At 52.4% G+C, this 12,782-nt stretch overlaps 1 protein-coding gene across 1 annotated transcript in view; it reads right to left on the minus strand.

Annotated features, from left to right (window-relative positions):
• Window positions 1–12,221, minus strand: part of LOC138811212 (spectrin beta chain, non-erythrocytic 4-like) — a 60,475-nt gene extending 48,254 nt beyond the window's left edge. The window contains exons 1-10 of the mRNA XM_069998892.1: window positions 12,098–12,221; window positions 10,104–10,290; window positions 6,242–6,393; window positions 5,317–5,490; window positions 4,749–4,840; window positions 3,633–3,713; window positions 2,282–2,397; window positions 1,242–1,354; window positions 969–1,156; window positions 767–884 (exon numbers count right to left, since the gene is read on the minus strand). Of these exons, the coding sequence (XP_069854993.1) occupies window positions 767–884; window positions 969–1,156; window positions 1,242–1,354; window positions 2,282–2,397; window positions 3,633–3,713; window positions 4,749–4,840; window positions 5,317–5,490; window positions 6,242–6,393; window positions 10,104–10,275 (1,206 nt within the window). The 5' untranslated portion in view covers window positions 10,276–10,290; window positions 12,098–12,221. The remainder of the gene's footprint in view (window positions 1–766; window positions 885–968; window positions 1,157–1,241; window positions 1,355–2,281; window positions 2,398–3,632; window positions 3,714–4,748; window positions 4,841–5,316; window positions 5,491–6,241; window positions 6,394–10,103; window positions 10,291–12,097) is intronic.
• Window positions 12,222–12,782: the final 561 nt, after the last annotated feature.

Raw genomic sequence — 12,782 nt, forward strand, 5'->3', positions numbered from 1 at the left:
AGAGATAAGACCTTAATGCAAATTAGGGGAGGGGGGAGTGTAAGCAAGCATCAATGGCTCATATCTGTAACCCTAGCTACTTAGGAGGCTGAGATCTGAGGATCACAGATGGAAGCCAGGCTGGGTAGAAAAGTCCATGAGAGGGCTGGGAAGGTGGCTCAGTGGTAGAGCGCTTGCCTTGCATGCCTGAGGCCCTGGGTTCGATTCCTCAGCACCACATAAGCAAAAAGAAAAAAGCCGGAAGTGGCGCTGTGACTGAAGTGGTAGAGTGCTACCCTTGAGCTGAAGAGCTGGGGGACAGTGCCCAGGCCCAGAGTTCAGGCCCCACGACCGGACCCAAAAAAAAAAAAAAAGAAAAGAAAAGAAAAGTCCATGAGACTCTTATCGCCATTTAACCAATAAAAAAAAAAAAAGCCAGAAGTGGCAGGGCACTGGTGGCTCGCATCTGTAATCCTAGCTACTCAGGAGGCCGAGATCTGAGAATCGCGGTTCAAAGCCAGCCTGGGCAGGAAAGTTCCTGAGACTCTTGTCTCCAATAAACTACAGAAAGCTGGAAGTGGTGCTGTGGCTCAAATGGTAGAGCATAAGCTTTGAGCTGAAGACCTGAGCTGAAGACCCAACAAAACAAAACAAAACAAAGTTTCCTTATAACTCCTGAGAAAGTATCTAATAAACTAATAAGCATCTGACTCATACTGTCTATAATGTGTTCTCTCGAACAGTGCACAACAACAACTTCGTTTGTCCTTTACACCCCCAGCCTTACCTTGTCAACATCCCAGATGCCACAGCCTTCCCGAGGCACAAAGAGGCGACGGTTGCATGCACGCAATTTACTCTGGATGCTGAAGAGAAGCACCTCCAAATTCCCCTTCTCCTGAAACCTTGAAGGGGCATGAACTCAGGCGGTGTTGTTCCCATGCCTCCATCTCCAACCCCTCTCCCTTCCTCCTGAGCTGGGGTCTCACTTGACAGGCTTTTCCAGTGTGCAGTAGGCCGTGAAAGCCTGAAGCTGCTGCTGCACCCCGCTCAGGGAGTTGGCAAACTTCTGGTTGCTGATAAGACCTATGGTGCGATGAATCCAGGCCAGCAATTCGGCTGCCAGCTCCTCATAGCGCTCTATGATTTTTCCCACCTCCAACACCTGATCCAGGACCTGAGCCAGTAAAGGAAGGTGGACTTAGTGTCATTGGCTCCTAGCCCCAGCCACTTCCCAGGCCCGCTCCCCTGCTCCTCCTAACCTTCCCAATCCGCTTGCCCTCTACCGCCAGGGCCTTCATCTTGGAGAAGTAGTGGTAGAAAGACACCACATATGTAATGATTGACTTCTCATCCGGAGCTTCCATGTTCACATCTGGGGGGAAGAGGAAAGGGAGGTGGGGGGGGGGCGGGGAGGGAAGAAAGGGCACATGATGGAGACTTCAGTAGCTGTGACCTTCAGTGACATGGCCTGTCCCTTGGTTTTTGTATCTGTCCCCTGGGGGAACCCACCTCATGAAGTTAAATTGTGCCTGACACATAGAAACCATGATGAGATTAGTCTATACCTCATGCCCGTGGCTCACGCCTGTCATCCTAGATACTCAGGTGGCTGAGATCTGAGGATTGTAGTTCAGAGCAGTCCAAGCAGGAAAATCTTTGAACCCCTTATTTGTTTGTTTGTTGGTTTATTTGGAGGGGGGGGGGAGAGAGCCCTAGGGCTTGAACTCACAGCCTGGATGCTGTCTTTGAGCTATTTTGCTCAGGGCTGGTGCTCTACCACTTAAGCCACAGCTCTACTTCCTGTTTTGGAGGTCTCACAGAACTTTCCTGCTTAGGCTGGCTTTGAACTGTAATCTTCAGATCTCAGTTTCCTAAGTAGTTAGGATTACAGGCGTGAGCCACTGGCACCCAGCTTCTGAGACTCTTACTGCTAATGAACCAGCAAAAGCCATAAGTGGAGCTGTGGCTCAAGTGGTAGAGTGCTAGCCTTGAGTGAAAAAGCTATGGGACAGTACCTACTGGCACACGCACACACACACACACACACACACACACACACACACACACACACACACACACACACAAATCAAATCGGAGATACCGGAGAAGGGGTTGGGAGAGCTAAGGGGAGGGTGTGGGAAGGGAAATCGAGGGGGAGGCAGGGCTGGGATACAGGTGGGATTTTGAACTGAGTCTGGGCTGTGGCAGTGCTAGAAGGGATGGAATCTGAGAAGGAACTGATCTTGGCCATTCCCCCTCCCCAGGGAGGAAATCAGGGCTAGGGTCACCCAGGGCTGACCTTCAGGGTCCAGCAAACGTGCCAGCCCCAGATGCTGCTCAGCTGTGCGGAAGGCTCTCTGCAGGTTGTAGTTGGCGTTGGACTTGGTGAGTTTGCCGAAATCCACAAGATCGGGCCTGGGTATGGGCACAGAGCAGGCAGTCAGCAGGCAGGCTCCCAGGGATAGCCTCATCTGAGCCCCACCCAGAGCAAGGGGACCCTACAAAGCCAAGGGGTGCTGGTGTGGGGCTGAGCTGTGTGTATCTGTGCTGTGAACAGCCTTAGGAGTGTACATGGTATGTGCGTTTGTTGCTGGGCACCTGTAAATCAGTCTACATGCCAATATGTGGGCTTGCCAATCTGTGGAAGAAATGTTTGGTTTTTTGTGTATGTTGTTGGTGTTTTTGGTCGTGGGGCTGGAACTCTGAGCTTGGGCATTGTCCCTGCACTCTTCAGCTTAAAGCAAGCACTACCACTTGAGCCACAGCACCACTTCCGGTTTTCTGAGTGGTTTATTGGAGATAAGAGTCTCATGGACGTTCCTGCCTGGGCTGGCTTTGAACCATAATCCTCAGATCTCAGCCTCCTGAGTAGCTAGGATGACAGGCATGAGCCACCAGCGCCTGGCTTGTGGAAGAAATGTTTGTGTGAGTCTTTGTGGGATGATCCTAACTCATGCCTATAATCCCAGCTACTCAGCAGGCTGAAATATAAGGATTGTCTTTTGAAGCCAGCTTGCATAAGAACGTCTGTGAGATTCTTTTTTTTTTTTTTTTTTTTTTTTTGTCGGTCGTGGGGCTTGAACTCTGGGCCTGGGCGCTGTCCCTCAGCTCTTCAGCTCAAGGCGAGCGCTCTACCACTTGAGCCACAGAGCCACTTCCGGTTTTCTGGTGGTTTATTGGAGATAGGAGTCTCATGGTCTTTCTTGCCCAGGCTGGCTTTGAACCACGATCCTCAGATCTCAGCCTCCTGAGTAGCTAGGATTACAGGCGTGAGCCACCAGCGCCCGGCTGTCTGTGAGATTCTTATCTCCAATGAACCACCAAAAAACTGAAAGTGGAACTGTGGCCTGACAGCATGTGGCCCAAATGGTATAGTTCTTGCCTAGCAAGTGTTGAGTTTAAACCCAGTACTGCCAACTCTTCCCAAAAGTTTTTTATGTGGGTGTGCCTGCCTGAAAAATATGAAGGGCAGATGTGGAAAGGGAAATGAATGTGTATGTGTGTGTTGGAATAAAGGAATGGAAGCTGTGGGGGTGTGGGGGTCTGTACACACACACACACACACACACACACACACACACACAGGTGTAAATGCAGAGGCACAGGGCAGGAGGTGGATCAGAGCTGGGCTGCCCCCGAGCAGGTGGTACCTGTGCCGATGGATGAGGGCATTGAAGGCCAGGCCATCCCGCCAGCTGGTGGTGAAATTCTGTATGTTCACCTCTGGGTAACTAGCAGTGGGGAGGGAGAGGCAGAGGCAGAGGTGGGCAGAGTCAGGATGGAATACAGGAAGGGAGGACATAAAAGATGGATGTCCAGTAGGGGTAGGGAAATGTACCAATGAATGGGTGGATAGACGGACAGATGGATAGAGATAGATAGGCAGATAGATAATAGGTAGATGAATATTTAAGATAGAAAGTAGATAGATGATAGATAGATAGATAGACAGACAGACAGACAGATAAATAGAATTGATCGATCAATCAAGTGAGCCAGGGAGATGAAGAAATACAAGAGAGGAAAAGGAAAGAAATGAGAGAAGAAAGAGGAGAGAGAGAGATAGAAATGGGGGGAGAGGACAGAAAAAAAAACCCAAAGAGACAGGAGGACAGAGGGACGGGACAGACAGAGGGACAGGAAGGCAGAGAGAAAGTAGGGCAGGTGTGAGGTCAGTCCAGGGACTAGCAGACATAAAGGTAAAGACACACATGGAGTCACAGTCCTCACTGCAAGGCATAGACAGCCCCAGAATGGCAAGTCACCAAGAAGCCCACCCCCCTTGCCATCTATCCCTTCTACTTTCCTCGGTGTGCTGGAGTTCTAGGCCATGCTCCCTTCACAAGGCAGAGCACTGGGCCGCCAACATAACACACCCACTAGAGCCCATGTCTGCCTTCATCATCTCAACTACACAGAAGGTGCCCAGGACCCTTAATTACATTTCCTGGATTGCTGGAGACCAGGCAAGTACCCTGTTAAAGAGAGTGGTGGCTGCCAAGAGTCAGAGTGGCCAGAGCTAAGACATGGGCTGGGGAATCTCCGGATGTATAGGGAGGGATGGGGAAGGGGGCAGAGGAACACCACCACTTCCCCAGCACTGGGACCTCCCCCTCCCTCCACACCACCACATTTGAACTTGGCCTTCAAGTGGACATGTTTTATTTACCAATTTGTTAGCTCCGGCTGGCTCTTCCTTAAGCTCTTGTCCCAGTAGGAACCCCAAAGGCTAGGGGCCCACCTGTCTGTGAGGAGGGGGCGCTCACCCAGCTGTTTTCATCTGGCACCATAGAAGCAGAGCATCCTTGGCTGAGCGCGTCTCTCTGTTGTCCTCGGTCTCGATTTTGATGACTTGAATCTGGGAAGATGCAAAGAAAGGTTTGAGTGCCAGGCACTGGTGGCTGAACTTGGAATCCTAACTACTCAGGAGGCTGAGATCTGAGGATCATGGTACAAAGCCAGCACACCCAAGCAGACAAATCTGTGAGATTCTTATCTCCAATTAGCTAGCAAAAAAAAAAAAAAAAAGCTGGATATGGAGCTGTGGCTCAAGTGATAGAGCACCAGCCTTGAGTGAAAGCTAAAGGACAGTGCCCAGACCTTGAGTTCAAGCCCTAGTACTGGCACACACACACACACACACACACACACACACACACACACACACATACACATACACACACACACAGAATAAACAATATAGACATGATCATAATGAGTTGACAATTATTTTCTCCTTATTTCCCTTCCCACCACCTAGGGAACGGATGGTGGACGTCCTCCCGAGGACCCATGGGGAAGGGGAGAGCTGATCAGGGGTCCCTCGGTGATCACCTGGAAGCGCAGGATGATGGTCCAGACCAACCCCAGTGTCAGCCGGTGGTTCCCGTCCACGATGTCATGCGATCCCACGTTTTCCAAGTGCACGCGCTGCTCCTTGAGGAACTGCAGGGCCTTGTCCACATTTTCCAGTGAGTGGATCCGCATGCGGCCCCGCGTGGGCCTCGGCTAGGGCAGCGGGAGGGTGGGAGAGGGGCAGTGGGCAAGGTGCCCTCGGCCACGCCCTCACGTAGCCACGCCCCTGTCCCCAAGACCAGACCACGCCCCTTCAGTCCTATCTACGATTCAAAACCCACCCAGGCCAGAAGAAAGAAATCCTTACTTGTAGATCCCTTCCAGAGTCACACTGCGTGGACTTCTCAACTTTCTGATCTCACCCTTATTCACTGATGCTCCACCTCCTCCCTGAAAGCCCCGCCCCTCCACTTGAAGCCCTGCCCCTTCATTGGGTCTGCCCACGCTCATCATGAAGCCCCGCCCCTTCCATTGGGTCTCTGCCCTCACCACGAGACCCCTCCCCTTCATTAAGTCTTATCTCCCAATGTAGAATCCACTGACTCCCTGCAACAGAATTCTTTCTGGCTTTTTTATAGCCAGGCCCCTTTCTAGCTCACAACCTGGCTATCCCTTTCTAATAAAGCCCCACCCCTTCCTGGGAGCCACGCCCCCTTCAGTGAAGCCACGCCCCCTCCAATAGTTCCTCGGCAATCTAGGCACCCCAACTCCTCACTACCAAGCTTCATCCCTGTGCCAGGGCTCCACCCATTCAAACCAAGGCGCTTTGTACTCAGAGGGCATTTGTGGGGTGCCCTACCCAACCTTTAGCTAGGCTCCCCACCCCCTGCTTGGAATCCAGCCCTTCCAGCCATGCCCAACCCCCAGGATCACCCCCTTTCTCCAGCCCATCTGGCCCCCTTACCAGCGGCTCCCCAGACAGCACTTCCAGGAGCCTGGTGAGCACGAAGCCGTCCCGCAGGTCGGTGTAGAGGTCCCCGATGTGGCAGCCCACGCGGGCGAGGTGGGAATTCACCCACTTGGTGAAGGTTTTCTTCTGCACGGCCTCCCGTTCATCTGGGGAAGGGGCCTCATGAATCCTACCTCCGCGAAGCCTTGGGGGCCCTTTCCAGCTCCTCTCCAGCCCTCCACCACCCAGCTGAACCCTGCTCAGGCCTACGTCTTGGCAGCTTCTCCCACCAGGGATGCTGTGCCTGGTGACAAGGTTGCTTTCTTTTATGAAGTTATCCTGAAATATTTTTGTTTGTTTGTTTGGTGCAGGTCCTGGGGTCTGAACTCAGAGCCTGGATGGTGTCCCTGACTAACTCAAGGCTAGCTCTCTACTCCTTGAGCCACAGCTCCATTTTATGGCTAAAAAGCCATGGAGATAAGAGTTTCACAGACTTTCCTGCCCAGGCTGGCTTTGAACTGAGATCCTCAGATTTCAACTTCCTGAATAGCTAGAATTACTGGCATGAGCCACCAGCACAGACGTTCCTGAAATATCTTTTCCTGTTTGCTAGCCTATTTGGAACTTTCATTCGTTTGTGCACCAGGTGCTCACTCCATTCTTGGAACTGTATTTACAGAATGCAGGTTAGTGGGGACACAGACAATATGGTGAGTGAACACTTAAGGAGGAGAGTGTCCAGATGACAGGTATAGCTCAGGAATTCCTCTGGTTGCTGAGTGGAGAACAGACAAGAAGGCCTTCTCTGTCTAGAGCAACAGGATTGGACAAGCTGACTCTACATTTCCTGCCTCCCAAGGGTACCAGAAGGTACATGAGAAGGTAGCAGAAGAAAGCAGAAAATTTGTTTCATTTGGCTACAGAGAAATTGATCAGGAGCCTATTTCCTAGCTGTTTTAATATTAATACTACTATTATTACATCTCCAGTATAAGGTATAAATTACATAGTATCAAATTTACTTCTTTCTTTCTTTCTTTCTTTCTTTCTTTCTTTCTTTCTTTCTTTCTTTCTTTCTTTCATTCTTTCTTTCTCTCTTTCTGCCAGTCCTGTGGTTTGAACTCAAAGCCTGGGCATTATCCCCGAGTTTGTTTTGCTCAAGGCTAGTGCTCACCACTTGAGCCACAGCTCCACTACAGGATTTTTTGTACTTTACTGATAATAGGATTCTTACCAACTTTCCTGCCCTGGATGGCTTTGAACCTTGATCCTTAAATCCCAGCCTCCTGAGTAATTAGGATTACAGGTGTGAGCCACCAGCATCCAGCTTTATTTTTTTTAATTTTTATTTATTTCTTGTTGGTTGTGGGGCCTGAACTTGGGGCCTGAGTGCTGTCCCTGATCTCTTTTGCTCAAGGCTAGTGCTCTAACACTTTGAGCCACAATGCCACTTCTGGTTTTTCTGGTGGATCATTGGAGATTCCTGCCCAGGCTGGCTTCAAGCTGCAATCCTTAAATCTCAGACTTCTGAGTAGCAGTATTATTATTATTATTATTTATTGTGATGGTAGGTTGTTTGTTTGTTGTTGTTGTTTGTCAGTTGTGGGGCCTGAACTCTGTGCCTGGGCACTGTCCCTCAGCTCTTCAGCTTAAGGCTAGCACCCTACCACTTTGAACCACAGCACCACTTCCAGCTTTTTCTGCTATGTGGTGCTGAGGAATCGAACCCAGGGCCTCATGCATGCAAGTCAAGCACTCTACCACTGAGCCATCTTCCCAGCCCCGGTGGTGGTTTTTTAATGCTGGTACTGTGATTTGAATACATGAGGGCCTTATGGTCTAAGGTCAGACTGGTACTCTACCAGTTGAGCCACATCCACTTCTTTTTTTTTTTTTTTTGCCAGTTCTGAGGCTTGAACTCAGTCTGAGCCCTATTATGCTAGCTTTATTTTTGTTTTTGTTTTTAATAAGGCACTTGAACATTCTCAGACTTTGATACTTTGATATCTTAAGGTCCTGGATCCAATCCACTCAAACACCAGGAAAAATCCACAGTTGTAAGATCACATCACAGTTCCTTTTTTTTTTTCTTTTTGTCAATTGTGGGACTTGAACTCTGGCCCTGGATACTGTCCCTCCGCTCTTCAGCTCAAGATTCGCATTCTATCACTTGAGCCACAGTGCTACTTTTGGCTTTTCTGTTATGTGATACTAAGGAATCGAACCTAGGGCTTCATGCATACTAGACAAGCACTCTACCACAAAGGCACATTCCTAGCCCCAGATTTCCTTATTTCTAATCTGCAACACTAACAATTCAAAATGATGTCTTAAGGATCTATGTATATTAGAGTTTAGTCTTTCACAGCTTTGCAATCCTTGGAGCCAGGGATCAAAGTTTCTAAGGCTTGCACTGGGCCTGGGTGGCTGACACCTGTCATCCTAGCAACTCAGGAGGCTGAGATCAGAGGACCTTGGTTTGACACCAGCCTAGGCAGGAAAGTTCATGAGACTCTTACCTTTTTCTTTTTCTTTTTTTTTTTTTTTGGTTGGTTGTTGTAAGCTGTCCCTGAGCTCTTCAGCTGAAGGCAAGCACTCTACCACTTGAGCCAAAGCACCACTTCCGGTTTTCTGGTGGTTTGGAGATAAGAGTCTCACGGACTTTCCTGCCCAGGCTAGCTTTGAACCCTGATCGTTAGATCTTAGCCTCCTGAGTAGCTAGGATTACACGTAGAGCCACAGGTGCCCAGCTCTTTTCTTTTCTTTTCTTCTTGGTCATGGTCATGGGTGCTGTCTCTGAGCTCTTTTGCTCAAGACTATTGCTCTACCACTTTGAGCTACAGCTCCACTTCCAGTTTTTTGGTGATTAATTGGAGGAAAGGGTCTCATGAACTTTCCTGCCCAGGCTGGTTTTGAACCAACATCCTCAGATCTTCTGATATCAGATCTCAGATCCACCTGAGTAGCTAAGATTACAGGCAGAGAACACCAGTGCCTGCTAGATCCTTATCTTTTAGCCAACAAAAAGTCAGAAGTGGAGCTGTGACTCAAATGGTTGGGTGCCAGCCTTGCTAAAAAAGCTAAGGGCGGGGCTGGGATGGTGGCTCAGTGGTAGAGCGCTTGCCTTGCATGCATGAGGCCCTGGGTTTGATTCCTCAGCACCACATAAGCAGAAAAAGCCGGAAGTGGAGCTGTAGCTCAAATGAAGAGCTGAGGGGCAACATCCAGGCCCAGAGTTCAGGCCCCATGACTGACAAAAAAAAAAAAAGCTAAGGGAGTACTAGAAACCTTGAGTTCAAGCGAGACACACACATACACACACATACACACACACACACACACACACACACACATTTCTAAGGCTTGTGACTGTAAAGTTATATATTTGCAATTATTTTCATTTTATGAGCCAGGAATAGTGCTTTGCCTCTATAATCCCAGCCGTCCAGGGAGCTCAGGCAAAGGGTCTCAAGTTTGCCACCAGGCTGGGCTACACAGGGAGTTGAAGCTACCTTAGCTACTGAGGGAGAGCTTGCTTCTAAGGTGGGGCTGGCCCATGCTCAGCTCTGCGCTGAGCTCCACGTGGTTACATAAATTAAAAGTAATTAAAACACTAAGATGTAAAGTGGTCCCTCAAGTGTGGCACTAACCACAGTTCAAGTGCTCTAGAGCCACCACAGAGCCAGGCTTCCCTCACAATGGAAAGTTCTGTTGGGCAAAGCTCATTTACTTTCCTCCTTACTCCCAGCTAGCAAGGTTCTTAGGCAGTAATGTGTCTAAGGCTCCCCCAAGATCCCCTCCCACTTCCCTCTCTTCTCCCGGCTCTGTCCTCCCGCTTCCCCGCCCCATCCCACACTCTCAGCCCTCTTCTACAGACCTGCCAAGGCCTTGATCCTAGAGCACTCGAAGAGTGAAGCAGCTGCTGTGGAGGTGGCCATTGGCTCCCGGTCCCAGCCTCTATCTGGACTCTCCCAGCGGGCTGCAGGGTTGTTGTTGTTGGGGGCAGGCAAGCCCTCCATGTTGTCCAGTTCCCCTGGAACCTGTGCCATTGGGGAACGTAAGGCCTGGGGTGGGGGAGAGGGATGGGAAAAGGTAGGTTAGGGCTGGAACCACAGTCTGAGCTCAGATTCCCCCTCCCCCCATGACTGGTTTTGAGTCCAGTAGCCTTTGTCCCTGAGAGAGGGTGACATCCTGACTACTTTCAAAAGACTATGTGAATGTCACATGACTTAGTGGCACACACCAGAAAAACCACTCCACAACCTGTCACTGTTATTATTATTAAACAATAACATTAAGAACAGAACTCAAAGTAAAATAACACTAATGAGGGGCTGGGAAGGTGGCTCAGTGGTAGAGCGCTTGCCTTGCATGCCTGAGGCCCTGGGTTCGATTCCTCAGCACCACATAAACAGGAAAAAAAAAGCCGCAAGTGGTGCTGTGGCTCAAGTGATAGAGAGCTGAAGAGCTGAGGGACAGCGCCCAGGCCCTGAGTTCAGGCCCCATGACTGGACCCAAAATAAATAAATAAATAATAACACTAATGACCAAGGAGAAAAGACCATCAGATTCTTGTCTCCAATTAATCAAGAAAAAGCCAGAAGTAGATTCAAGCAGCAGAGTGCTTGGAGAAAACAAGCCATGCAAAAGTGTCTATAAGAGCCAGGTGCCCATGGCTCACACCTGTCACCCTAGCTACTCAGGAGGCTGAGAGCTGAGGATTGCAGTTCAAAGCCAGCCCAGGAGACTTTTATCTCCAATGAGCCACCAGAAAACCAGAAGGAGCTGTGGCTCAAAGTGGTAGAACACTAGCCTTGAGCAAAAGAGGTCAGAGATAATGCCCTGGCCCTGAGTTCAAACCCCATAACACACACTCTCTCTCTCTTACACACACACACACAACACACACACACACACACACACACACACACACACACACACACACACACACATACACAAAGACCCAGACACTTGCAATCCACTGGATTGTAGCCCCAAGTGGAGTTAATTATCTCCTTTCGTGGACACACCAAAATCCATTGCTATTCTTTGCTTCTCGGGAAAGCTGTTAAGCAAGTCTATGACCACCTGTGTGACCTGGGCCAAATCACGTCCCCTCTCTGATCTTCGGTTGGTTCCTTTGTTAAAGTCCAGGGGGTGATGAAAGATAAAACGAGTGAATAAAGCAAGGGATTGTGGTATCTGGCACACGGCAGGCTCTCAATACGATTTCTGATTTAGTGTGTGCTGGTACTGGGGCTTGAACTCAGGGCCTGAGCACTGTCCCTGAGCTTTTTTTTTTCACTCCAGCCTGGCACTCTACCCCTTGAACCACAGCTCCACTTCCCTGCTTGTATTCTTTCTGTATCTTTCAGCCGCTATCTTCCACTTGGCCTCTCGGTGCCTCAGTTTCCTTCCCTGTGAAGTAGGGCTCAAAGCTCTATACAGCACTTGGCGAGCTGGGTCGCACACAGCCGGGGAGCTGCAGTGGCCTTAGGTGAGAACCGAGTGGAAGCAGGGAGAGGAGAAGGCGATGGGAGGGGAGGGGTGCGGGGTCCTGGCCGGGCCGCAGAGCCGGGCCGCGGTGGGATGGGTAATGCCAGGCGTTTCCGAGCGGCAATGCCTCCCTGTGTCCCCGCAGGACCGGTCATCCTGGGGAGGGGGGGCCGGGGAAGGACAAGGCCTGCGGGCAGACCTGGCTCCGAGGACGGACCAGATGGGGGGTCGGGGGCTCGTGTTGCTCCGATCCACCCCCCACCCCAGCCTCCATTCAGCTCTGGGAGATCCGCGTCGGGATGCGGGAGGCAGGGGCTCAGGCCGGGGCGCCGGGGAGGATGCTGCGGGAGGGGCCCGGCCCGCACCGCCGCTCACCTGGGCCCGCGGCCGCACGCCGGGGCTGCCTTCCCCGCCGATCGCCGTCGCCGCGCCCGGCAGCTCTCCTCCCCGTCGCCGGTGTCCGCGGCCCGGCCCGGCCCCGGCTCGGTTCGGCCCCGCTGGTCCCCAGCTCGGCCAGATCCGCATGCGCCGCCGCCGCCGCCGCCGCCGCCTCCTCCGCCTCCCCCAGCCTGGGCGCCTCCCCCACGAGCGCGGCCGCCGCCGCCGAGCGGAGCGCGCCCCCGGGACCCCGCGCGCCACCCCGGACCCCGGGACCCCGCGCGTCCCCCCGGACCCCGGGACTCCGCGCCCCCGCCCCGGACCCCGGGACCCCGCGCCCCCCGCCCCGGACCCCAGGACCCTGCGCGTCCCCCCGGACCCCGGGACCCCGCGCCCCCCGCCCCGGGCCCCGGGACCCCGAGCGCCACCCCGGACCCCGGGACCCCGCGCGCCACCCCGGACCCCAGGACCCCGCGCCCCCCGCCCCGGACCCCGGGACCCCGCGTCCCCCGCCCCGGACCCCGGGACCCCGCGCCCCCCCCGCCCCGGACCCCGGGACCCCGCGCGCCCGCCCCCGACCCCAGGACCCCGCGCGCCCGCCCCGGACCCCAGGATCCCGCGGCCTCACCCCCACCGCACGCGGCGTGCGCTCCGCTGGAGAGAGGGCACAGCGCAGTCACAC

Source organism: Dipodomys merriami, unplaced genomic scaffold, assembly GCF_024711535.1.
Source record: "Dipodomys merriami isolate MVZ:Mamm:240054 unplaced genomic scaffold, mDipMer1.0.p SCAF_52, whole genome shotgun sequence".
Taxonomy (NCBI): domain Eukaryota; kingdom Metazoa; phylum Chordata; class Mammalia; order Rodentia; family Heteromyidae; genus Dipodomys; species Dipodomys merriami.